At 35.9% G+C, this 24,453-nt stretch overlaps 1 protein-coding gene across 2 annotated transcripts in view; it reads right to left on the reverse strand.

Annotated features, from left to right (window-relative positions):
• Positions 1-24,453, reverse strand: part of LOC149730410 (uncharacterized) — a 93,441-nt gene that overhangs the window by 61,611 nt on the left and 7,377 nt on the right. For both annotated transcript variants that reach the window (XM_089887363.1, XM_089887362.1), the window contains exons 17-63: positions 24,160-24,375; positions 23,800-23,901; positions 23,392-23,595; positions 22,978-23,164; positions 22,565-22,668; positions 22,133-22,261; positions 21,575-21,761; positions 21,113-21,372; positions 20,773-20,923; positions 20,027-20,187; positions 19,561-19,765; positions 19,165-19,283; positions 18,664-18,864; positions 18,204-18,360; positions 17,551-17,831; positions 17,064-17,310; positions 16,458-16,601; positions 16,006-16,183; positions 15,325-15,499; positions 14,843-15,024; positions 14,444-14,588; positions 13,984-14,082; positions 13,582-13,743; positions 13,085-13,316; positions 12,596-12,840; positions 12,099-12,288; positions 11,666-11,758; positions 11,067-11,289; positions 10,653-10,794; positions 10,255-10,393; positions 9,841-10,017; positions 9,395-9,498; positions 8,676-8,970; positions 8,119-8,338; positions 7,567-7,811; positions 6,885-7,224; positions 6,521-6,658; positions 6,154-6,247; positions 5,636-5,861; positions 5,170-5,379; positions 4,426-4,882; positions 3,924-4,186; positions 3,433-3,652; positions 1,816-3,284; positions 1,293-1,459; positions 782-959; positions 279-491 (exon numbers count right to left, since the gene is read on the reverse strand). In XM_089887363.1, coding sequence (XP_089743489.1) covers positions 279-491; positions 782-959; positions 1,293-1,459; positions 1,816-3,284; positions 3,433-3,652; positions 3,924-4,186; positions 4,426-4,882; positions 5,170-5,379; positions 5,636-5,861; positions 6,154-6,247; positions 6,521-6,658; positions 6,885-7,224; positions 7,567-7,811; positions 8,119-8,338; positions 8,676-8,970; positions 9,395-9,498; positions 9,841-10,017; positions 10,255-10,393; positions 10,653-10,794; positions 11,067-11,289; positions 11,666-11,758; positions 12,099-12,288; positions 12,596-12,840; positions 13,085-13,316; positions 13,582-13,743; positions 13,984-14,082; positions 14,444-14,588; positions 14,843-15,024; positions 15,325-15,499; positions 16,006-16,183; positions 16,458-16,601; positions 17,064-17,310; positions 17,551-17,831; positions 18,204-18,360; positions 18,664-18,864; positions 19,165-19,283; positions 19,561-19,765; positions 20,027-20,187; positions 20,773-20,923; positions 21,113-21,372; positions 21,575-21,761; positions 22,133-22,261; positions 22,565-22,668; positions 22,978-23,164; positions 23,392-23,595; positions 23,800-23,901; positions 24,160-24,375 — 10,276 coding nt within the window. The remainder of the gene's footprint in view (positions 1-278; positions 492-781; positions 960-1,292; positions 1,460-1,815; positions 3,285-3,432; positions 3,653-3,923; positions 4,187-4,425; positions 4,883-5,169; positions 5,380-5,635; positions 5,862-6,153; positions 6,248-6,520; positions 6,659-6,884; positions 7,225-7,566; positions 7,812-8,118; positions 8,339-8,675; positions 8,971-9,394; positions 9,499-9,840; positions 10,018-10,254; positions 10,394-10,652; positions 10,795-11,066; positions 11,290-11,665; positions 11,759-12,098; positions 12,289-12,595; positions 12,841-13,084; positions 13,317-13,581; positions 13,744-13,983; positions 14,083-14,443; positions 14,589-14,842; positions 15,025-15,324; positions 15,500-16,005; positions 16,184-16,457; positions 16,602-17,063; positions 17,311-17,550; positions 17,832-18,203; positions 18,361-18,663; positions 18,865-19,164; positions 19,284-19,560; positions 19,766-20,026; positions 20,188-20,772; positions 20,924-21,112; positions 21,373-21,574; positions 21,762-22,132; positions 22,262-22,564; positions 22,669-22,977; positions 23,165-23,391; positions 23,596-23,799; positions 23,902-24,159; positions 24,376-24,453) is intronic.

Below are 24,453 nucleotides of genomic sequence, written 5' to 3' on the forward strand. Positions count from 1 at the left end.
AGTATTTTATATCTCTGTTTAAGGCAAGAGAGTTTCAAACATGGATGTAAGTAACTTTGCCCAAGATCACTCCCGCCTACCATGGTAACAGCATGAAGGGGCGAATCTAGTATTCTTTGGATTTAAACAATTACTGTTAAATGCGATGCCCAAAGATGTGAACTTAAACAAAGTAGCAGCAGTGAGTCTTGAACCCGATACCATATGGTTAGAATGTGAATGCCCCAACACTAGGCTGCAGCTAAAATAATAAACACTAGAATATGATACCATCATACCTATAGACATAGGATTGTCAAGCCCGGTGTTTTCTCCGCTTAGAAACTTAACATAAGCATTGTCCTTGATGGTTAGAGTTGTGAATGAATATTTCCCAGGTTCAGTTAACACACAATATTCTCCATCTATAAAAGTTCCAGTTCTACCATCTGATGAAAACACTACAGATTGTCCGCTGGACACCACGAGCTCAAATACATTGATGATCAAACCTGTAATAAGAAAATAAAAGTTATTGTAACATTTCTCTTGTGTAGATAACATTGGCTTCATGTCAATTCAAAGCCTCAAATTGAAAGCTATAACTTTACATTTTAACCATTAAATGATTTGTTTTGTGTCGGGTTTATTAGCTTTTAATTAAATTGTTGGTTTTTGTATGACCTGCTAAGGCTTATTTACTGTTAAACAAAACATCTGCAATAGTTACTAAAAACTGACTAAAGGTCATTCAAGGTCGCACTTAATACCAATTTATAAAACATTAAATATTAACACTTACCAGAGAGTTTGTTATCTGGTCCTTGCAAGGATACAGTTGCTGGCAATCTCATCTCAGCTGCAGGGGCAAGCCAGAAGCTACAACTTAGCACAGAGTTTTGTTCGTTGTCTTCCAAGATCAACATTTGGCCATCTTGTAATTCAATCAGGGCTTCAGGCTCGCTGTACAATTTCTCAACCTGAAAAAGTACAAGGTTTAAAATAGTCATGTATGCGGTAGGCTGATAAAATAGTTCACCAAGAAATATTGGATTTAAAAACATTGACTTTGTATACGGTCTTACATCTAAATGCATAGATCTATACAATAGCTATTTTAGAAGTAGTTAATAGATTTAACATAGATTTTAAAAACCTTTATAAGCAATTGGCTATGTATATATAGGGTATGGTGTAACTGTTCAACTTGTTAGACATAATAATAAATTACTAAATAAATATTACACAACATCTAAAACATTAAACATCGCCATTAAAACAACAAAATATATATGGCACATAATATGTTTTACCTCCAAGGTTAGATTCGTTCCCACCATACGAAGATGGACAGAACTATAAACGTAAACATGGTTGAAGTTCATCTTAACAACCCCATTGTTTCCCTCTGTTGTCTCATCGATTATTGTGAGTGGTTTTGTACCAACTGCATTTACTGTGGTGGCTTTAGCATCATTTTCTAAAAAAAAACAATTGAATTGAAGTAAGTTTGGTGGCCACTCCTTTGTATTGGTCGTTTCTTTAATTACATTTTGTACAGCACATGTGTCTTAACATACATACCATTCAATTTTGCTTTTGGAATACAATGGGAAGATACATTTATTAAAACAATGAAGAGAGAGAATTAGCAGCAAAACGACAGTTGTTAAAACATATGCATTTGGTAAAAACTACTTTATGAAAGGGTCAAAGAAAATCTGGCGGCTAAACCCACCTCTTATACACCATGCCCGATTAGAAGCCTTTGGATATAATGGGAGCACACTAACTACTGAGCCATGGCACCGGATAAGAATATAGAAGACTACTCACCAATATGCGCAGCAGAAACTGGGCGGTTGTCCACAATCAAAACGGTATGTTTGGTCTTCACAGTGAATCCCTTCTTAGCTTGCTTGTCTTCTAAGTAAACGGTTCCTGCTCCACCAGCTTGTTCAGTTGAAGAGCTTCCACCATTCATTGCATATGTGCCAGTAAATAGGAGTGATTGAGGTGATATTATTGATATCCTTCCACCACCACCAGCACCAACACTATCAACCACACCGTTTCCACCTACAGCTTCCAATCGACCCACCCCTCTTAAAGTATCAACCTTAATTAACACCGACCCCCCACTTCCTCCACCAACTTTATAACTTGATGATGAGAATCCATCTTCTCCATTGCTTGCAACCACTCCATCAAGTCTAATGAAACTGGCTTCGATGTAAATAACGCCACCACCAGAACCATACTTCAATTTACTCTCACACATAGCATCACTTGCTATATTGCATTGAACATTACCCTGGACTTCACCACCACTGCCAGCTACTTGAGTGTTCCTCATGTCCCCATACACCTCGCACCATGTTGAGGTTTTCAATCTTCCAAGTTCTTCCTCTGAACCTCCGCACCCACCATGGCTGCCACCTCTTAAACCATAATTTCTATTGACTGTGGGACTACCAAACCCTTGCCCAGCCTTACTCCCATATCCATTAGTAAGTATCTGACTGGCATACGCAAGCGTCACATTGGGTGCAGTGATCTTCAAATCAGAGGACACCAGTTTAGAACCGTGGCGCAAATCCAAAAACTTGAAAATTTCCAAGTTAAAGTTTCCCGATATTAAAATTCGATCCCCAGTGAATTCAACTCCCAAACTAAGAGATGCAAAGGGTAGCAGTGTAAGAGAAGTTAGTGATATTTTTCGTGCAACGTTTACATCATTCTTGAATACCACAATAGATGCGGTTTCTGCCACATAAGAAGCAGCATTTGTTCCCATAGTGAGGGACGTTACACCAACTAATTTTCCTCGCAATTCCAAATCATATTCAACCCCACATGTGTGAATTGTGGTGTGTGTGGCACGAACTCTGCTTGGTAGAACCACTGTAGCATTTTCATCAACACGTAATGAACATTGTAGAATGTAATCTGTTCTAGCATCAACTGCGCTTTTGATTTCCAGTGTAAGATTGCTAGGCACGACCAACTGGCCTGTCTGGTCACCAACAAGTGTGCTGGACTGGATTGAAATACTTGAAGTGCTGTCTGCTACACTTAGCACAGCTCTAGCTTGACCTAACACAGAAATTTTGGAGAAGGAAATAACCCCGTTCTTTGCAAATGTAGGTTTGAGATGTAGATTAGTGTAGAATAAATCTGTTGATGGGCATTCAGTTGGAGCAGTTGTGTCGAATAAATTGGGCAATGCGTTCTTGAAGATTAGTTCTGTTATTTGGCTGCCAAAACTTGACAAGTATGACATGTATATGATACCAGAAGCAGATCTGTAAAAATAAAGAAATTGCCATTAATTTTGAAATATGTAAACCTGACTGACATAGAATTAATTTATTGTTTTATTGAAAAATTAAGGAAAATATAAAAATAAAACACATACCTTAAAAAAATAATGCAATACCAAACAAAATATACCTTAAATTGCAAGTTGAATATGCGCAGCCCCCATATGCTGTGATGCTGCCAGTGAACTGTTCTAGTGTGCCATCAACATTGATCTCAACTCGACCACCAAATCCACCATTCTCACTTTGTGATAAGGCATCCCCACCCAAAGCATTTATAAATCCATGTCCAGATATGGATCTTGCTTTAATGGAAATGCTGCCACCACGACCAGTGAAAGAACCATCAGCTATTAAAATATAGGAAGAATACAAAAATGTAAACAGGAGTAATTAAACATTACCATAAAATTAAACCACATGTTAAGAGTAGATGACTAACACGAGGTGAATGAAACAAAACACCTGTGTTATAATAACTGTTATTGCCCCACAATGTTAAATAAGTTACATATACTTACAAAGTTACATAAGTTGTAACTCTTAAGCAGGCATGGGTAAAACAACTGTGTTATAACGACCACCCGCCAAGAGAAACAAGTTACATTCATTCAAACTCACCTGCTCCATTTGCGGACACATTTCCACCAATATGAACATTATCTTGCGCCACCATTTGCACCCAACCACCATCTCCTGCTCTGAATGTTCCATCAGTTGAAGCCGCATCTTCAATGCTTAACAACTGGTGGTTGCCGACTATGGTCCTCGTGGGATCTTCTGATGAACCATCCGCTGCCACCAAAGCTCCAGCATCAATGGTGATGGTTTGCCCAACCAAGCTTATCCCATGTGGTTTATGGTTTGCAGCTGATGTTAGTAATCTAGGAAGAAAGTTACGATTTATTAAAATTTATTCTATTCAAATATTAGATGAAAAAAAATTAACAAAACTGACTATGTAAGTTTAAGACTGAGCATATAATAAAAAAAACATGTTTTTTAAATATTTTTTACAATTTTGAATAAAAAAATTCTGGCACAATACTATAGGAGATCCGTATTTAGTAATTTTAAAATAAATCTTGTCAACAGAGGAAACCAGTAGGTATACATAATCTACCTTGCATTATCCTTCATTGTTATTGAAGCATTTGATGTGATAGATACAACCAAATCATCTGCAGTAGATATCCCCATGAAACTCAATGTTGAATAGGAATGCAGGGTCAGGTCTCCGGGTATTTTAATAGTAGCTCCTGTCAATGTGTTGCCACTGCATTCGCCAACATGGGAGCCGTCCTTCAGATTTAATTTGGAAGAACTTAGAAGCACGATGCTGTTAACACAGAGTGAAGCACCATCTTCAATGTTGACTTCACCACCACGCTGGATGTCAAAGGCTGAAGCATCAAGCTGGCCATTAATAGTCGCTTTCCAAAGAGAGACAGCAGCATTAGTAGGTGGTGTGTTGCCATAAAATTTAAACGAAACTCTTGCATTGGATCCAATTACAAGCCGTGCTGAAATAACGGTCTTCGAAACACCATTTCCAGCTACATTCAGATGCGTGTTGAAACCTGATCAAAAACAAGTGAAAATTCACAAAAATGTGGATATATGTATAAGTTATTCATCTTTGCTTAATGGATGATTTTTTCTATATGAAAACAGTTTAAACACACCATTATTAACATTATATCGGCAGTTGCTATGCTAATGGTTAACAAATGACAATTTGGACATCCCAGTAGTGACCACTGGGTTGGGGTAGCACACACATTATACTGGTAGCATCAAGTTTTGAACCAGATACCCTCTGGTTAAAGGCCAATCAGGATAATGAGACAATACATAAACAACATACCCAGGACTTCCAGTGTGCCGGTCCCATCTCCAGTAATGCTGGAGATAGCGGGATCATCAACTGATCGCGACGATATCACTAAGCGTGCTCCATTAAGCAAGACGATATGAGATGTTTCAAGTGGTATGTCGTCCTCATATAGGTATGGACCATTCAGTATCACTCGTTTGCTGGTAAGGGCTCCATTTGGTTCAGTAACAATTGTAATACCTGGTAAAGTTAAAATCAGCTTTATTATAATGTTTCTATTTTTGTAATAAAGTTGTATATTCTACTTTCTATGTCACCATATGTTTGCCTCAACCAGTGTGTGTTTTATATTTTTCTATGTTGTGGTATCTAATATTTCTATGAACTGTGGTTGAATTGTGTGTGGTGTACTGTTAACATCCAAGTATAAAGCTAGCAGATAAAGACTTCTATTTAGTAACAGTTATAGTAACTGGATAAAAACTTCCAAGAATACCTCCTTCATTTTTAAACAAGCCGGTAAATGCCTGCCAGTTGTTATTCCCAGCAAGTGGAGCTTCAGATAAAACCACAGAAACAGTTGCAACATTGGTTGAATGTATCTGTCCACTACCAGTCAATGCAGCTGATCTTATAATTAAACTAGCATTGCTTTCTTGTGGAGTGGTGAATGTAATTATTCCATCTAGTTTAAGTTCACCATCAGTTTCAATTGTAACATCCTGAAAATAAAATTAGAATAGATTTGTTTAATTAATGCCAAAGCCCACCAGGGGAAATAGGAACTGGTACAATACCCCAACACTTATGGATTAAGGTCAGACTATGCCCATTACCTCCACACCTAAAGATTCATGACAAAATTTGTCTATTTCCCAAACACCTAGGGATTTAGGTCAGACTTTACAAGAATGTATTAACTGCAAAACAACTAATAAGTTTGACATGGTTTTGGCAAAATCCAAACGGTCGTATAAACACACATATATCAAATATACATATAATAACACATACATGTGAAGATATGATCATAATTCGGCTTCCTGGTTTAAGTTTAATGAATGATCGAGCGTAATATCTTGCACTGGATGTTGGCTGGAGTGTTATCCTAAAATATAAAGCTGTTAAACCAAAAAGAAGTTTTTTTTGGTTCTCTTGCCTAAAGTCTGCCATAAACACTAAGCGTAAGTTATTTATCCTCGCATGGCGGGGCAAGGGCGGTCTTTTGTTTTATGCACCTCATGCCTGCTTATGAGTTGCTAAGAATCTACTTTAGTGTAGAATTGTTTACTCTTTATTCAACCTGGACAACCCATTTTTGATTATCAAGTCGAAGCAAAATATACACAGACATAATTATAAATACAAACAAAGTACATACTGAGCATTATCTGAAAGCACAAGTTGTTCGTAATTCATATTCTCCTCCATGCTACAACTTTGTCCAAACGTCAAAGACAATGTTGAGTAATCGCAAATCTCAGATGAATAACACAGTCCTATATTTGTTTGATCCAAACTAAACAAATATAATTGTTAAAATCATATTATTTTATTTGTAAAATTAATTGATGTTGTAATAATTTATACTCTTTTAAACTGTACACTTCTTGTTAAAAAAAATAGAGCTTTTGTTTTAAGTTTGTTTGGATATTATAATGGTGTTTATTTATATCCTTTTGTACATTTTTTTTACTAGGTAAGATAAATAACAAAGTTCTGTACGATATTTCAATGCAACCCACCTTGAAGTTCCTGCTTTTATTTGTCCAGCAGGGCACGCAGAACACCAGTTACACGCTTCGTTGTTTGGACAATTAAGTGAGGGTGAGGTCAGGTTGTGTTCAAGCTCCCCTTGTGGGCAAGCTGGGCTGGATGGGACTTGTAATATTTCGTCACTGCCGAGTCGTAAGAACTTAGTGGCATCTATTTCAAACCATGATTGCAATTGATCATCGTTGTCGTCAACTTGAATCTCGTCAAGGTTGAGTTGCAGTCGTTGGTTGAATGGATTGGCTCCGCATGTTGACGACTTCAATATTTTTCCTCCTTGTAAAACTTTGACTTTTTGTAACTGGATTGTGCCTGGAAAGACATTTTAGCTGAAAAGGTAATAATTTAAAACTGAACTATTTTTATAAGCAATAAACTTACTAAGCGATTGTTTTTGAATTAATGTTCTGAATTACAAGTTACGACACGGGTTCGTTATTTCATAAACTTTACGCATGCTTCTGAATTATCACCCACATAAATTTTTTGTTTTATTTAATTTTCATCTTCTAAATATGAACACCACATTATTGTCCTCCGAACTATGGTGAGTTTCGTTGTGTCTTGTTCACCCACATTGAACCTACTACTCCAGTGAAAAGGCACACTCAAGCTAACTTGGTTTTTGCAAAACAAGTAAAAATGTTTCCGAACCTCTTTGTTCTTGATCAAGTCCACTAAACGCTGGATAATCCGTCAAAACAACCCCATTATCTGACACATAGAGGTTCTGAATCCCATTAACTCCACCACACCATGTAATGGTTCGGTTATTTTCCACCAGCAGTGTAGGTTTGGACTGTGGCAATGTTAGAACTGAACCATAACCAACATTGATATCAAGAGGTAGAATGTATTGGGATGTTGAAGTGACGGATGATAGGGTTTCAAGGTACAACCTGTTGTGGGGAATAGTTTACTTTACTAATAAAAAATATATTGCAAACTTATATCAATCTAATAGTTTGCTTTACCAATGTGTCACTCCGGCCTTGAAATTCAGAAAAGCTTGTAACCAAAGTAAAAGGTGCAGGGCAAATACGTTAATAAAAAAATGTAGCGATCTTAATTACAGTTCTGCAGGGAAGCTTGAAACTAAAACCTGCAGCTGTATTTAAAATATGTTTATCTCTCAATTTGTACATGGTAATAATGTGGCAACTTCATATTAATTTATTGTTTATTTACAATATATCTTATACTGACCTGTGTTTGTCCCCTATCTCAACACATGACAAGTCACTTCTAATGTTGTTGTAAGATCGCGCAGATATTTTCTCCACATAGAAATCAACTAAGTTGTCGGTACTGGATAAGTCAGCCATCTTTAACTTTGAAGGTGCGCCCACAAAGATTAAAGCATCGATGGTTGCAGCTCCAACTAAAACAGCCGAACCACCATTGTCCATGCTTTGCCATGATGCCCCTGTTGATCAAAACAATTTATATAAAAAATATAAAACTGTTTTTATTTTAGAATAAACGTTGCAATACAAAAAGAAAACAATTTTGAACCAAAATGGCATAGAATGTCCAACAACATTACTCACACAAGATGAATCAAGATTTTAACATATGTATTTTGTACCAAAAAAAAGCAAAAAATAGTGATAAAGCGTGATAAATGAATAAACAAGATAACCGGCATTCAACTCTCTGTGTGGTAATAAATTTATTGCTTTTTTTTCTGCATTGCTGATGTAAGACCACTGGGTTGAATCAATTTATACTTACTTACAAAATTTACTAAAACAATAAAATACCTCGAATAACAATCTGTTTGTATCCATAGCTGGGTAGTTTGGCAAGTAACGGGTTGTTATGTTGAACCACAGTTGTAGGAGGGGAAGCGTGTGATGTACATGATATATACACTACACCTGGACCCCCAGGTACGTATCCTTGGCCAGGGTAGGCTGTGAATTGCCCCAATGCTACCTCAGTTGATAATGTGGTGTATACGATGGATATAACACCACCACCACCACCACCTGATGTTGTAGTGTCTCCTCTACCACCGTTTGCTCTGTACATTCCTAATCCACCAAGAGTTTCAACCTGGAAAAGAATATTTGTTAATGTTTATCTTAATTTCCCTTGACTATGGGAAAACTCCGGGTTATAACACAGTTGTCGCACTATATGTGGTGGTTTCATACATCTTACGCACCTATGTGAGTTACCAGATACATAACTTTGTAGGAGATTGTTTTCCGTATGGCTGATAATTTAGACAACCCAATTAGTAACCACTATGTTGGAGCAATTACTGTTAAGTATCCCGGCCAAGCAAACACGTTCGCAACAATGGTAGCAAAGCTGAGCATCGAACCTGGTACTGTCCGGTTCTGTTGCAATTGCCTAAACCACTAAGCAAATGTGCCAGAGAAAACTAAATGTATCTTACCTTGTATCCTACAGCCACAAGCATGCACACTAATCACAGACCCATGTCTTAGTTATACAACTTTATTCATCTTACCTGTATCCATATGCTACCACCTGCACCACCACCAGCACCTTGTCTGTTGGAATCCACAGCAGTTGCTCCACTTGAAGTGATCAAGCCATCATTGTACAATGTAGCTGTGTGGTGTGTTATTATTAGGAAACAAATTAAGATTATTTAAAATGTTACATTAATGTCTGTGAGAAGGATATTTCAGGAAAGTATTGGATAAAATAGTGATAATTTTCTGTTATAAAGCCAGGTCTACATGTAAGATGTACGAGACCTAGTAGTCTGTTTGTTTTATTGTTTATTATCATAAAACAGCTTCAGTGGACAAAGATATAATAGAATTTAGGTTAAACTGGATACACATAATTGAGGAAGGAAAATAAACAAAGAAATACTGTCTAATAAATGCATTAAACAGCCCCCCTCAATTTGACGTTAAAAGTTATAAACATAAATGCCACACCAACCTGTTTGAATACGAATTGCACCGCCTCCATTTGAACCAAACCTACCCCCACCACCAGAACCAAAGTTAGTTGGTGATGAGTAGGTATCGTTGTCTTCATAGATCCTGTTAGTCACCAAACCACCTGTACCACCATGGGAACCACCGTTGTATCTGTAGCTGTCAGACTTGCTTGAACCTGTTTAAGATAATGCAAACTGGTCACACTGGTGGCGGCATTTGGTAGTATGCTGGGAAAAAATGTATGAGAAGTATTCTATATAGGTTTGGTCCCACAGATCTTGGCACATCATGGTACCTGAGATTTAAGCCAGAATTGCCACACACTATGGAAAAGCATGAAAAGGCAACAATTTTGTTAAGAATAGCATAAAACCTATAACTTATAAAAATTTGAAAGTTAGATATATTTTACCTCTGCCTTCCCCTTGTTTATATCCCATCCCATCGACAGTAATAACTCCACCAACCTCAACTTGAACATCAACAGTGGATGAAATATGCAACCTCCTGCCTACTAAACTGCCAAGGGATTTGATCACAAGATTGTTGACCTGGGAAAGTATTGTCAATATTATCTGTTTACCATTTAGTTTAGTTATATAAGGGAACTCCAAAGAGTTATACAATGGGTGTCATTTTGTGAACCACACATTGTGATTTTTAAATGCTCACTTTTAAGTTAACTGGTTTATTAAAAGGAATATAGCACACCAGGCCCCAGGTTAATGGGGCAATTTTGGCCTAAATAGAATCAATGGCACGACTTTATCAACATAGAATAGCGTATTTATATAAAACAGCATCACTTACAGATATTTCAGCAGCAACATTAACATTGTCTCCTTCTTTCAATAGATTGTCGGGCAGCAATTTAATTGAACTTTTGCTTTCAATGGTCAAAGTATCAGCTTGAAGAGCAATTCCATTGGAATCTACAACTCTATTTGTGTATCTGGAAAGTTATGTGATAAACTATTAATAAAGGGGAAAAATAAAATACCATGAAAAGATTAAGAATATAAAATTTTTATTGTATTAGAAACTATAAATAATAATGAATGTTATTATGAATATAAATGAAAATAGTTATAACTCAAGACAATTTGGCAGAAGTTTATTAACAGGAAGTTCAAATAACTGTCTTTTTGCAGATCGCCTTCTCTTCGTTGTTTTAATTAATCTTATTTTCCCTATAAGAGATGATGGAATAATTGTTTCACCCACCTTCCATTTGCACCAAACTCTATAGAGCTTTCAATTAACTTAAGACTTCCAAACCCAATCATTTTTCCTTCCAATATAAACCTTGCACCAAGCACTACGGAGGTGGGGTTGTCCGTGTCTTTTGATAGCAGAGTTGATAACGACACGCGTGCGTTCTCGTGGACATGCAAGTTAGTGCTCACATAACTTTGTGCAGTTTGTATGCTCACATGCTGGTAGGGACCTGGGTGATAAAATATCTTAATTTGTATTCTAAAATATGTATACAAAGAAAAAGGGTTAACTTTGCAGAGGGGTATAGCTTTGTGTCATATATATAAAAAAATATTTTTTCATTTTTGATAACAAACATTTGCTAAATAATAAAAGTTTCAAGCCACATTTTGACCCGTTATACCAATGGAAGACTTACATGCTGTGAACCTGTTGTAAACACACCAAACAAAACCATAAATTTTATAACTTTACATAACGCATTCCAAAACTTATTCAAAAATAATTATTAATTAGTGAAAACATCACACTCTGATTCTGTTAAATACCACATCAGTCTAATGTGCCACACAATGTAAACATCCCTTATATAGATAACTACTTACCAAAGTTTATTGTTGGCAGTTGTTTAGTCAGCCTTGGATTCTCCCCAACTAAGTTTGTGACTTGTAGAGTGTTGACGTCTTCATTTACTTGGCCTAAGGAAATATCAGAAGTTAAAAACACCATCTTAAACCACCATGTAAATATACATAAAATATATTAACAGAGAAGTAGACTAGGGTCTGGGGAATGGTTCTAACATAGATATTATATTCATCATAAATATATCTAAAGTTTAAAAACTAAACTATGTAAATAAAATTTAATTCAAACAATGTAATTATCATGACTAACATTCCCTCATGGCAGAGTAACTAATAACTATAAGATGGCTAGGCACACACAGTCATAATGACAGCAATGTTAAGCCTCTAACCCATAGATACTAGGCTACAGGTAAGGAGGGAAAAATCTCTATAGCAGTAAGTTTATTACCTGTTGCGATAACAGCTAAGCGTGCTCCGCCAAGTACATGCAATTCATCAAATACACTGACACTCTTCAATTGAGATATAACTGTTTGTTCATCACTTGGATTGTCAGGTTGAATAGAAGGTCCAACCACCAACCACGTGGTTGCTACGATTGCATTCATTATGGATTCATAAGTGACCACTTCTTGTTGCTGTGGGAATGAATGAATGAAGGTAAATTATTAATTCAAAAGTTTCATAACCTCGTAGTTGCAGCCATCAAACCAGGTGTGCTCTGGTTAAGAAGTGATCGCTGTAACCACTTTGCCGATTTTAGACCATAGTTGTACATTATTTTATAAATTAGTGAAAAATAAATCAGCTTTATCACAAAATTAAATCTTTGTGAGGACATTTTAGTTTTTTGACTGCCTTCGCCAAAACAAATTAATAGGATGATTAAGTCAGTACGAAAAACAAACCAGTTGTTTAAACTAAACAAAAACAGTTTATAATTACCGATTTTATTGGGTTTTTGTTGTTGTCTACCACTAGTTTTCGCTTAATAGTTCCAGAACGGTTTTCTTCATAATAAACAGTACCACTGGCACCACTGCGGAAGAAGGGTGCATAACCACCATGAGCTTCAACCACGCCACTCCACGATTCTCCCATCTGTATTGGAGCAATGGACCCAAGTGTGGATGTGTAAGAGATGGCTATCCTTCCACCACCACCACCTCCAGCTTGTGAACCTGGGTAACCTGTACAAGAAATCAATTAGATATATGAATAAACTTGTATGGTGTGGAAAATTAGGAACTTAGTTGTTGTATTTTCATAGACTTGTGCTCACTTACGAGTCACCAGTTGTTTTGGAGCTGTCAATTTTTAATTTCTAATCCTTAACCAACAACCCAAATTATACAACACCTAGCCTCTAACTAGTCTAACATGTAGCAACTAACAACTTTGAATTCCCAGCCCCCTACAACACAACAATCTCACCTTTTCCACCATTCGCTTGAATATAACCCGTCCCTTTAACTGATGTTCCCCCTTGTATATAAATAGAACCACCAGCAGCACCACCACCACGATATCTCTTGCCATGGTCTAGAAAACTAACTCCATTTTGACCAGATGCCACCAGTGATCCATCAATAGTTATATCATCTGATATGATGTGTAAGATACCACCACCCAGACTGCGGCCTCTGCCACCACTTTCGCCAAAGTTCTACATAATGGAAAGTAGTTGTATTTAGTAAGATTGAATGTATTAATAACCTTGGTTATCTTTAACAAACAAATAGGTAAATATGTTTGGGGACGTTTTCATCTTTTTGTAATGTATAGTATAGGAGTAAATGCCACAAATAGTTAAATTTATTTATCCAACAAGGCGGGGCATTGGCAAGTGAGTTGTAATTGCCGTTAAGTGTCTTGTTCAAGGACCCACAATGGTAGCAGTAATATATAATTAAAAAAGTCAAGTTGCTTACTTGTGGTTTTGTAAGGTTTCCATGTGGCCTTGCTTGTCTATTAGTTGTAGTGACTGTAGAAGCAGGCCCACCAACCCCACCATGGCTTCCACCAGAACTACGGTGGTTGTTTACCAAAATCCCCCTCCCAAGACATTCAAACACCAGTGGGTTGCATAAGACCTGGAATATAGAGGTTTTAAAGTTTTTAAAATTTAAAAATAAAAATGGTCAATTTAAAATGGTCAGTTTAAAATCAGCATTGTAAATAGAACAGCTCAAAGCAGACAAAAAGAAGGGGGAAGGGCAGTACTGGTTGGGACAGAGCTATGAGTTATATGTCAAAATACAGCAAAAAAACAGTTCTTTAATATATTAACATGGTATGTTTACTGATTTAGGTTTTTATTGGTGAAATCTAACCTTTATCTTTGCTTCTTCTTCAACCAAAATCTTTGTAACTTCCAAAGTTAATTTATCTCCACGTAGCAAAGACCCTGCATGTAGATGAAGGAACTCGCCCTGTAAGAAATTAGTAGGGGATGAATGTTATCTAGATCACTCCATTATAAACACCACTTGTTTATTATCATGTAGTCACGGGAACGCAAGAGTTATAATACAGGTGTTGAAACATCATGAGCCAGCTTACTAGTTACCACCTATGCAACTTAAAGCGTGCTTGTTCTGAGAAGTAACGATATTCAATATAACACGGGTGTTCTGTTTCACATACCTCATGCCTGCTTACAAGTTACCACCTAAGTAACTTATTCATCCTCGCATGGCGGGAAAACGACAGTTGTTATAACACAGGTGTTCTGTTTCATACACCCCGTGCTCGCTTACGAGTCACCACGTGAGCAACTTTACTTCCACTTACTTTCAACACGACCCCTTCAGGTCCATCACCCACAACCACTTTACCACCACCATGAACGACTATATTCTTAAACACAATCAATGTTTCTTCAGTTTTGTTTCTAACATAATCAATTGAATGGTTGATGCTCAGATTTGCATTTGGCCTGAAGAAAAAAAAATTAGATGATTTTAGGGACAACACATCCTGTTTAAACAAGAGATGACGATGCCAAATTGGCAAAAAATATATCTCTTATATTATACAACTTGTTGGATTTGACTTTTGTCTGATTTGTATTTTCAGAGCACTTGATCCTATAAGAATATCTAGAAGATTCGCAAATATAAATTGAGAAGCAAAAGTAAAAAATTATTGTAAAGAATTTTAAAAAATTAAAAATATTTGACTTGATCTTACATGAGGTACAAAACTCCACCATGACCAACTTCAAGGGTATGAGCTCCATCCAATGTTCCACCAATAGCAACATGAACTTTGTTGATATACAAAGTACCCGCACTTGTCATGTGAGCATTCTCATAAACCTCAACCCCAAACTTTAACTCAGGGGAAGTAGATGGGAGGGATACGTCAAGGCTCTGTGGGTGGGTTGGGAAATAGTGTGGATATTTTGGAAAAGTTGGTCAATATTAAAATACATTAACATCTCTAATTTCAGTGATATTATTCAGAAATAACAGAGATAACACCTAGACATGTATTGTACAATAAATATGCTAAGTTTACACAATATCATTTTAAGAAATTAAATTTTAAATATTTTAGAAAAGTTGATGTTATGTTAGCAGGATCAAGCAATGTTAGCAGCATCAAGCTTCAATCATATCCTCAAGTTCCAAGCCTAATACGCCAACCCCTAAGCCAGAGACATCTTTCACCTGATAATGCCCAAGATGCAGCACACCAGTTCTATCCCCTTCACTTCTAGCAATCTCCATAGACATGTTTTGTGTGGTTGGGAATAAAGCAAGTGTGGCGTGCCCATTCATTGCAAGAGAAACAAGCTTAACATTCTCTATATCCTCAGCACCATTGTCATCCATTATAAAGGTCCTGGATGTAAAATTAAATATTTAAAAAAACTATAAACTGTTAATAAGGCCGAAAAAAAGGAAAATCGTTTTTAATTTTTTTCTAATCAACCAACGGCAGTAACAAAACGATGATTACACTAAAAACTATAAAACTTTTTCTACATTTAAGATAAACTTTAAGATTTAAAATTTGCTTTGTTATTTTTGAAAGTTATAAAGATATTTTAATAGATAAATAGACATCCCAGTTAAACAATGTTCAAATAATCAAGAAAATGTCATTTTAAGAATTAAAATAAATAATTTAACAAACATATGTTTGTTTTTGTATTTTAACATCATAACGCTGCTTTAATTGGTAACAGATAATTAAATTCTGTCTAAACAATGTACATTGTAGTTTCAACTGCATTTTCTTTCGCAGCCATGTAGTACAATTCAGTTAAACACGGTATGGACAAAAATATATAAATTAAAATATATAAATTATTTTATAAATTAAAACAAATAATCCATTAAACAAACCTTCCGCCCTCATATCCTTGTGAACCATGGTCTAATAAGTCAACAAAGTTGATATATCGGTGTCTGGATCGTGGGTTGGCTCCATTATCAACTGTCAGGGTGTCTTCATAATAGTTTTGTGAAGATGTCATTGTAAAGTTACCACTTTCATCTACTTGCTTTCGCCACAACATTGTGCCTGTGAGAAAAAAAATAACATTGATTTTATGTTTACAACTTTAGGTCGTACACTATGTTCTAAAATTGTCAGCTTTACAACATAGAAATACTTGCTGTTTAAAGAGACAGTCGATAAAAAATACTACAGGTAAAAACTACCTCAGTGAAAGTGTCAAATAAAAGTGTAGCTGCTAAACCCACATACAATAACAACATACAACCCACATTTTAGTGTAAATTATCTTCTATTAAGTCAGAACAATTAAGTCAAACAATACACAAGACACAGTTACCTGCACCACCACTTTCAAATGTTCCTTTACCACCTTGAGCAAAAGATTTTCCAACAAATGTGGAATTTTTGAACCAAGCAGCAATTCTTCCACCGCCACCACCTCCAGCTCCTGTACCACCATTTGATACCAATGTTCCACTGCCTGAGGATGAATGAAGAAAAATAAATAAATAGGTTGTTTAGTATTGCTTGCCGAGCAACGTTAAAATCAAAGCACTAATTGAACCTCATCTTTAAATAGTCTGTGGGTGAATGAAGATTGTTGTGGTTGAGTGATCATGTTATTTACTATGGCTTGGTGAACAAGGAGATATAACAGGGGGCTCACATGTTGCCCACTTGAATTCGTCTGCCACTCACAATGTGTTACAGCATGGTATAAAAGAGGGAGCCTACACTTTATAAATTTATTTCTGTATGAATAGTTTAGCTTGGAAGATAATAATTTGGAATTGATGATAATTTGAATATGTTAACATAACGCTCATTTTAAATCTGGTTCAAAACATTACAGAAATAGATGAACATCTATATTATGGGAGAGACATTGTTTTATTATGGCTCAAAAATGAATTTTATTTAGACAGATAAGAATAAGTCTAACCTTTGAATGAGTTGCACTTAATGAGAATACTTCCACCAGAGCCACCACCACCACCAGCTGTGCTATCCCTTACATTTCCATTAGCACCAGAGACATCAATTATTCCATCGATTTCCACATACCCACTTGCAGATATACAAACTGCACCACCACCTCTGCCACCTTTATATTGCTGGCCAGAGTTACCACCACCGTGGCCAAGATGACATGGGCTGTACATGGATCCGAATGCTGGGCCAACTGTGCCCTGGATATTGGTAATGTTAAACAAATTGAAGATGATAGTTAAATAGGGTTTTTAGAAACAAAGTTTTTATATTTTACTTAGTTTTATTGATTACCAAAATACATTATATATATTATGCATTATAAACCCTGATCTGTACCAAAAGCCAACTTAAACAAAAATTGAGGCACCACAAAACTATCACCACAACTTGAGGGTCTGCAGTTGAACGGTTTAGATAAATGAAAGTTTTGAACCTACTTGATCTCTCCCTTCACCACCACTGCCACCATGTCCAGCACCTGATGCTCCGCCATCAATAGAATTGACACCGCCTGCTACATTATCATCACCCAACCCAACTGCTGTTATGAGAGCTGATGTGTCAATGTTAACATTGGTGACCGCCTGTATATCCAACCATGGAACCCTCATCTGTGAGCCTGGGTGAAGTTTCAGATCCTCGGTCATGTTTAGTGTCAGAGATGGAAGAGCGTTTGGTGGAACTTGGTTGTTTTCATAACGAGCTTCTAATTTGCCATCTGTAGAAGAGAGGTTTAATAAATGTTCACAAAGGTAATGTGCCAAACAAAGTAGATAAAGATACCACATAATAAGTTTTTTATCTCTTTAAACACAGTAGTGAATATTAAATAATGAAAACAATAAAGAAAGGGGAAAAATTAGCAAAAAAATAACAGTCCTTGAAAAGAACATAATTTATACCTTAAATTACGTTAGGATTAAACTTGAAATAAAGTGCATAAGACATAAAAATTGATATAAAAATTACCAGTAAGATAAGGCGAGAAACCAGTATTTCATTAATAAATCAAACAGTATGCAAGAAATTATAACGAAATATATCTTTGAAACAAACAAGAAGACCTATTTCTTAGTTATATATAAGTTACCAGTTAATATATGAAGGGAAGCCATCTCGAAATGTCGATCAAGTAATTGATTATCATCGCTTGGTGCCACTCTACCACCATCGTGGATATGAACAACAACATTTTCACCGATTGTTAATTTATCAAGGTTGGTAATCAAACCAGATACATGAATGTCCTGGAAACATAGAAATGGCATTTTGATAAAATTTAAATGTTCTAACATAAGTGTTCTATTTGCGCACCATGGTGGCTTTATACACCTTGTGCCTGCTTGGAGAGTATGCAAATTTGTAGGTGGATTTTGCCCTGTGCTGCATGGTTGAATAAGTGTCTTTTGTTTATTATTTTCACTACAATGCTTACTTGTGATACCAATTATAAATGCGGGAAAGTTATTGGACTAAGATATTTTGGTGCATTATGTATTACCTTTTCAAAATTTAACCCTACATTTAAAAATGTCAAATTGGCATCTAACCTTGTACGCCAGCTTGCTGAAATAAACTGAAGTGGGAAGAGATATCTTGGTTTGTGAATAAACCCGTAGTGCTGATGGGAATGGTGACATAGTATCTTCACCAAACGACATTTGTACTTCTGGTGTAAGGTGGATGAAACCGGTTTGATCTCCTTTGAGTTGGTTGATGTTCAATCTAATCTCATCTTCCTCATCTCCAGCCTGAATTAAAATAATGTTTTTATTTAAATGCCATGAAATTATCTCTGTCATCAATCACCCACTCATAAGAGTGCCCTGGGTTGGAGCGAGTACCTTGGTTAAGAATACGTATGTTTAAATTTATTAAAAAATAACGATTTAAAAACTTTATACAACACATTCCATAAGTCACTATAAAATATTAAAGGTTTTGCTTAACCATTTTAATGGCAACCAATTTGATAAGCTGAGTTTTACATAACTACAATCAAAGGGAAAAAGAATATTAAGTTTATAACTAAACAAAAAAATATGTTTTACCTTTTCGAAAATAATATGAGCAGATCCCTTTATATCAAGATGGGAAATTGTATGTTGGGTAGAAATGTCATTCAATAAGACATAAGTTCGTCCACTGTCATGCTCTGCTCGAGTTGTTTCTGTTTGTGAAAAATTCTAGTTTTAGTGTTACAGCATGATTGGCCATTTGTGCATATATACGTTAATGGATCTTCTCCACTTATAGGTTACCAAGTATGAAAATGTGTTGGTGGTTTTTTTGCATGGCTGACAACTATTAGTGGTCATTGTTTATTGTTTTTCCCAATGACACATTCGCCTATAATAGTAGCAGCATAGAAGAAAAATATTAAATATTAAAAAACTACATTTTTGTGCAGATGATTAATGCAAACATATTTTTAACAGATTCTTTACCAGGTATATATGGTGAATAAGGTTGTAGTCCATCATTATCCACTGTGAGTGATGTGTTGGTGGAATTCACTTGAACAAACACAGTTCCAGCACCACCTACTTCACTTGTACTACGTCCACCAAATGCTTTTAGTTTACCATTAAACATATCATGTGTGTCGATGTGTAAAGCTATCCTTCCACCGCCACCACCACCACCAGCAACCTGTGAGTATATCAATGTTATATTTATAACTTATATATCAATGTTGCATGGTTTCTTCGGGTGTTCTGTTTCATACAGCTAACGCACAAGTAACCGCATATAACCTTGTGGGTAATTAATTTTTGTAACAAATACCCACTATTATAGCGTTGATAATAATCTGATCAACTTAGGACAGAAACGGGTGAAAAAACTATAAAGTCTGGTTTACAAAAATTTTAATCATAAATTTAAAAAGTTAGTATAATAAAAACTACTTACCATTTCATAAAGTGTATGTTGATGATAATGGTTTGGTACACACAAGTAATTCCTCCAGTAAGTTCCAGCACCACATCTAGTGCAACGTCTGTATGCGTCACATCTGCTGCAATGTCGTACACAAGACCCTGCACCGCCATCAGCTTCTACTTGCCCACTTCCTATATTGGCACAGAAAAAAATATATAAACAAAAATTGTAATTTTCCAACACTCATTTTTTAAACCAATTTATCCTCATATGACAGGGCAATGACAGTCGTTATAACACGGGTGTTTAGTTATATACAACCAGTGTCTGTGAGGTAACTTGTATGAAACTTTATGAGGAGTTTTTAGTCAGGACTGTCAATTTGGACAACTCATTCGTTTAGTTAGAGCAATTATAACATGCATCTATATGGTAAGCATTGAGCTTGGAGATAATATAAAAATAATATAAATTGATGAATCTGTAATAAATAACTACTGTTGGCATATATATCCCTGAGCACTCAATTGTAATTTCTCCAACACAGTGGTCACTAATGCAATTGAATAAAATATATCAATGTACCAAAAGTTCTGTTACTTCTGCTACCAGGCATAGTATAAACAATAAATCAATGGCTCATCTGGTATAAAAAACGTATAGTGTATTTCCAACGTTTCGTCTGCCATACGGCGAGACTTCATCAGGGAAAAAACTTCACTATACGTTTTTTATACCAGATGAGCCATTGATTTATTGTTTATACCAAAAGTTACCTGATAGTTGATTAGCTTTGATAAGAATACTTCCACCACTCGCGCCAGCATTTCCAGCAACATTAGCAGTTTCACCATTAGCTTTGATCATACCGTCCAATACAAAATCACCATGCGATGTTATGTGAATAACACCACCACCCAATATTTCCTAAATTTCAAACAATTTAAAATATTTTGCAACCAGCCATAATAGAAATCAAAAAAACTATAATTGTGGCAAAAACTGTATTTTAAACAGTCAAGTTAAAAAATTATTTCAAAATTGTCTATTTTTTAAAGAAAAACTTAGTTTATAAATAAAATGATAAAAACTATGTTTATAAAAAATGAAACTTACCTCTCCTGAGCCAGCACCTCCAGATCCAAAATGAGTTGGGTTTTTATAATCTCCATAAGCGGCGCCACTTCCACTTATATCATACTCTGTAGGATAAGAGATACTTGATCCACTTCTTCCTCCCCTACCTCCATGGGATCCTCCAGGAACAGAGTTGCGGACTTTGGTGCGGTCCGCTGCAGCTCCCGGACCTTGATTTTGAAGATGGCCGCCATGGGATGCGTCCACTTGACCATTCGCGTCAATTTCAATGTGGGAGGCTGTGTGAAGGAAGATAACATTACATGGGTTCGACGTTATCATTAGTTGTTTATTTTGGCAGTCATTACAACCTGGGTGTTTCATACACCTCGGGCCCGGGTAAAAAAACATATACCTACTTTTATAGTCATAAAAGGGATGTGTTGGTTGTAAATTTAACACTCAATGCAAACAAATGTAACAATAACAGTTTATATATACCTTCAATGTTCAAGTAACTGCACCAAATTCTCGCATTAGCTTGAACAGTAATATGATCTGATAGAGATATGTTAACCATGTTCAAACTTTCAATCCTCTTATCAGATTCGCATTTCAGTTCACCACCACTTGCGATGTTAATGGCTTCCAGGTTTAATAAACCATCTTGGTTTGAATTGATGTTTGCCTGGTAAATGATAAAGTCACTATTGATAAACTATCATCGTAATTAATTCGTATTGCATCTAAGTGACCACCTTCCCAATCAAAGTGATAACCTTCCCAATTAAAGTGATAACCTTCCCAATCAAAGTGATAACCTTCCCAATTAAAGATGGTAACCCTCCCTAATTATGCTATGACGATTTTACTTGTTTATGTGTTTAATTGTTTGGTCATTCCTAAAATGTTGTTCTGGTATGAATGTTTCAAATACATTAGCAACCTGGACGTTCTATAGTTTTCTTGTCATGCAAATTAACATTAAAGTTTAAATTGAGACTCTCAAGTTAAAAAATTACAGACAAATTAGAAAACATAGTAAAAACTAAAACTTACCTCATGAGTGACGTATACAGAAGCATCATGAGATATATTCAGACGTTGTAGACTAGTCACACTACCGCCATCCAATCTCATTGATACACCAACCAGTTTGGTTTGTCTGGGTAAGATCAATTCACCGCCCTATGGGATAAGAATGTGGAGAAAACAACTTTAATAGTCTGCTTGGTTTATTGTAATATCACAAGCTACTTTATTGGGTAAACAAATAAACTATTTCAAAAACAAGGAATATTTGGTAACCTATATCTATATGGAGGGATTATTAAGTATAAAACAATTAGGGAATAAATAGCGAAACAACATAGGTCAAAGACACTAAGGATGAAAAAGACAAATTATTTGTTAAAAATATAAACCCAATAAAAAGAAAACCCAACCCAGGTCAACAGTTTGTTGGGCAAAAGGAAATAAAAAGATACTCACCCTACGAATTACTGTGTTAAGTGGAAGAGTTACTGGACCATTGTATGCAGAATCTAAATCTAACACATGGTTGGAAAGCGAATACAATGTTGCAGTTCCATCACCTAATAATATGAAAACAAACTTCAATAAAAACTGTATTACTGTAAAAGGTTATGAATGGAATTTATATATAGTGATACAGCAGTCATGGGTGTTCTGTTTCATATACCTTGTGCCCACTTACAAGTTACCACATACGTAACTTTATTAGGCACTAAGTGGGTACGTAGATCCTTTTTCGTTGGTATTCATAAATTTGTAGGTGATTGTTTTTCAGTTTTTTTTTCTGTATGACTGACAATGTACCAGTAACTACACTGGAACAGCAATAAACACTAAGTGTTTTGTGTAAACCTATAAATTATCATTACCTTGTACATCATTGCACTCAATTATTCGCTTATGAGCCAGAGGTAGAGCAACAGGTTGACTTGAATTATCCACAGGAAGTATTTCAATATGGGCATGCCCACCAAAATATGCATGTGTGAATGTTGCTTCATTGGCATAGCCTTCATACAGTGTTGTCCATGGTACAGTAACCCATGTTCGAACATGCTGTGCACAATATAGTGTTAATGTTTTAATTTTTCACTTATTATTATTTGTGTAATCTGCATCTAATGGCTTTAAACTGATCATGCATATGTTACCAAGTATGCCCAACCAAACACATGCTTACAATGGAATAACAGAATAGTAGCAGCCTCAAACCAAAACAATAGAATAACACAGTGGTAGCACATCCAAGAAAATGTTTTTTTTATAATACACTAAACAATCACCTCTGGCCTTCCAGTTCTCCAATGCTTTGATTCCCTGTTTGAAATAATCAAGGTCTCTTTATCCTCATCAGTTGTTCCATCACTTGCGTTTGTAGTTTTATCCATATGAGCGAGATGTAAAGTATAAGCTGTACCAGCCCCACCTCGTCCACGACTTGGGTCGTTCCTATGGCCTCCATCACCACCAGCCACAAGCAACTTACCCTGGAAATACACCACAGATTAGAAGGTTAAATATATGCACAAGGCTAGGTATATTTGGCCTAGGTATTTAGCGTGAAAAAATAATTAAAAATATGTGTGTTACACTTGCATTACTAATATTTTACAGATTTTTGCAATATTTTACTTTTGCATGAAAATTATATCCTTGTGCACACAGAAAAAACAAAGCATACTTCTGCTTACCTGGAAGTTTGGATTTTCTGTCATTATAACTGCCATTCTTCCACCACCACCTCCACCACCATAGTTATTGTAACTATCTCTTCCACCTTTACCACCTTGGGCCTGTAGCAATATTATATACTTTATACTGAGAGATATATTTTTATAAATACCCAGTCCAAACATTTTCTATCATTTGGCTGTAAAGGCATAAAAATGAATAACAGAAATGTAATGGGAGAAGCAGCAAAAACAATTATGAAAAAAGCGTGGCTGTGTTTTGTTTTGTTGAATCCAACATATAATGAACTCGCTATGAGTTATTAATATTTAATTCAAACAAAATAATAGTTGAAGGAAAATTGTAAAACAAGTCCTTACCTCTATGGTCCCATCTCCCTCGAGCCGATATGTATTGATATAAACACTCCCTCCACTGCCACCACCCCCTACATTTATAGCTGGTGCTCCATTCGCACAGATACTTCCATCCACACGTAACATACCGCTCACATCAACACGTAGGATCCCACCACCCAATGCACCGTTACCACCAGCGCTACCAAACTCTATCGGTTCCTTTACTGAACCGTAACCCTGGAAAAATGAAATGAGAAGTTTAAAACACACATTTGCACCATGATGTAATAAAAAATGATGTATTTAGGCCTAAAA

Source organism: Ciona robusta, chromosome 10 (genome assembly GCF_009617815.1).
Source record: "Ciona robusta chromosome 10, ASM961781v2".
Classification (NCBI taxonomy): domain Eukaryota; kingdom Metazoa; phylum Chordata; class Ascidiacea; order Phlebobranchia; family Cionidae; genus Ciona; species Ciona robusta.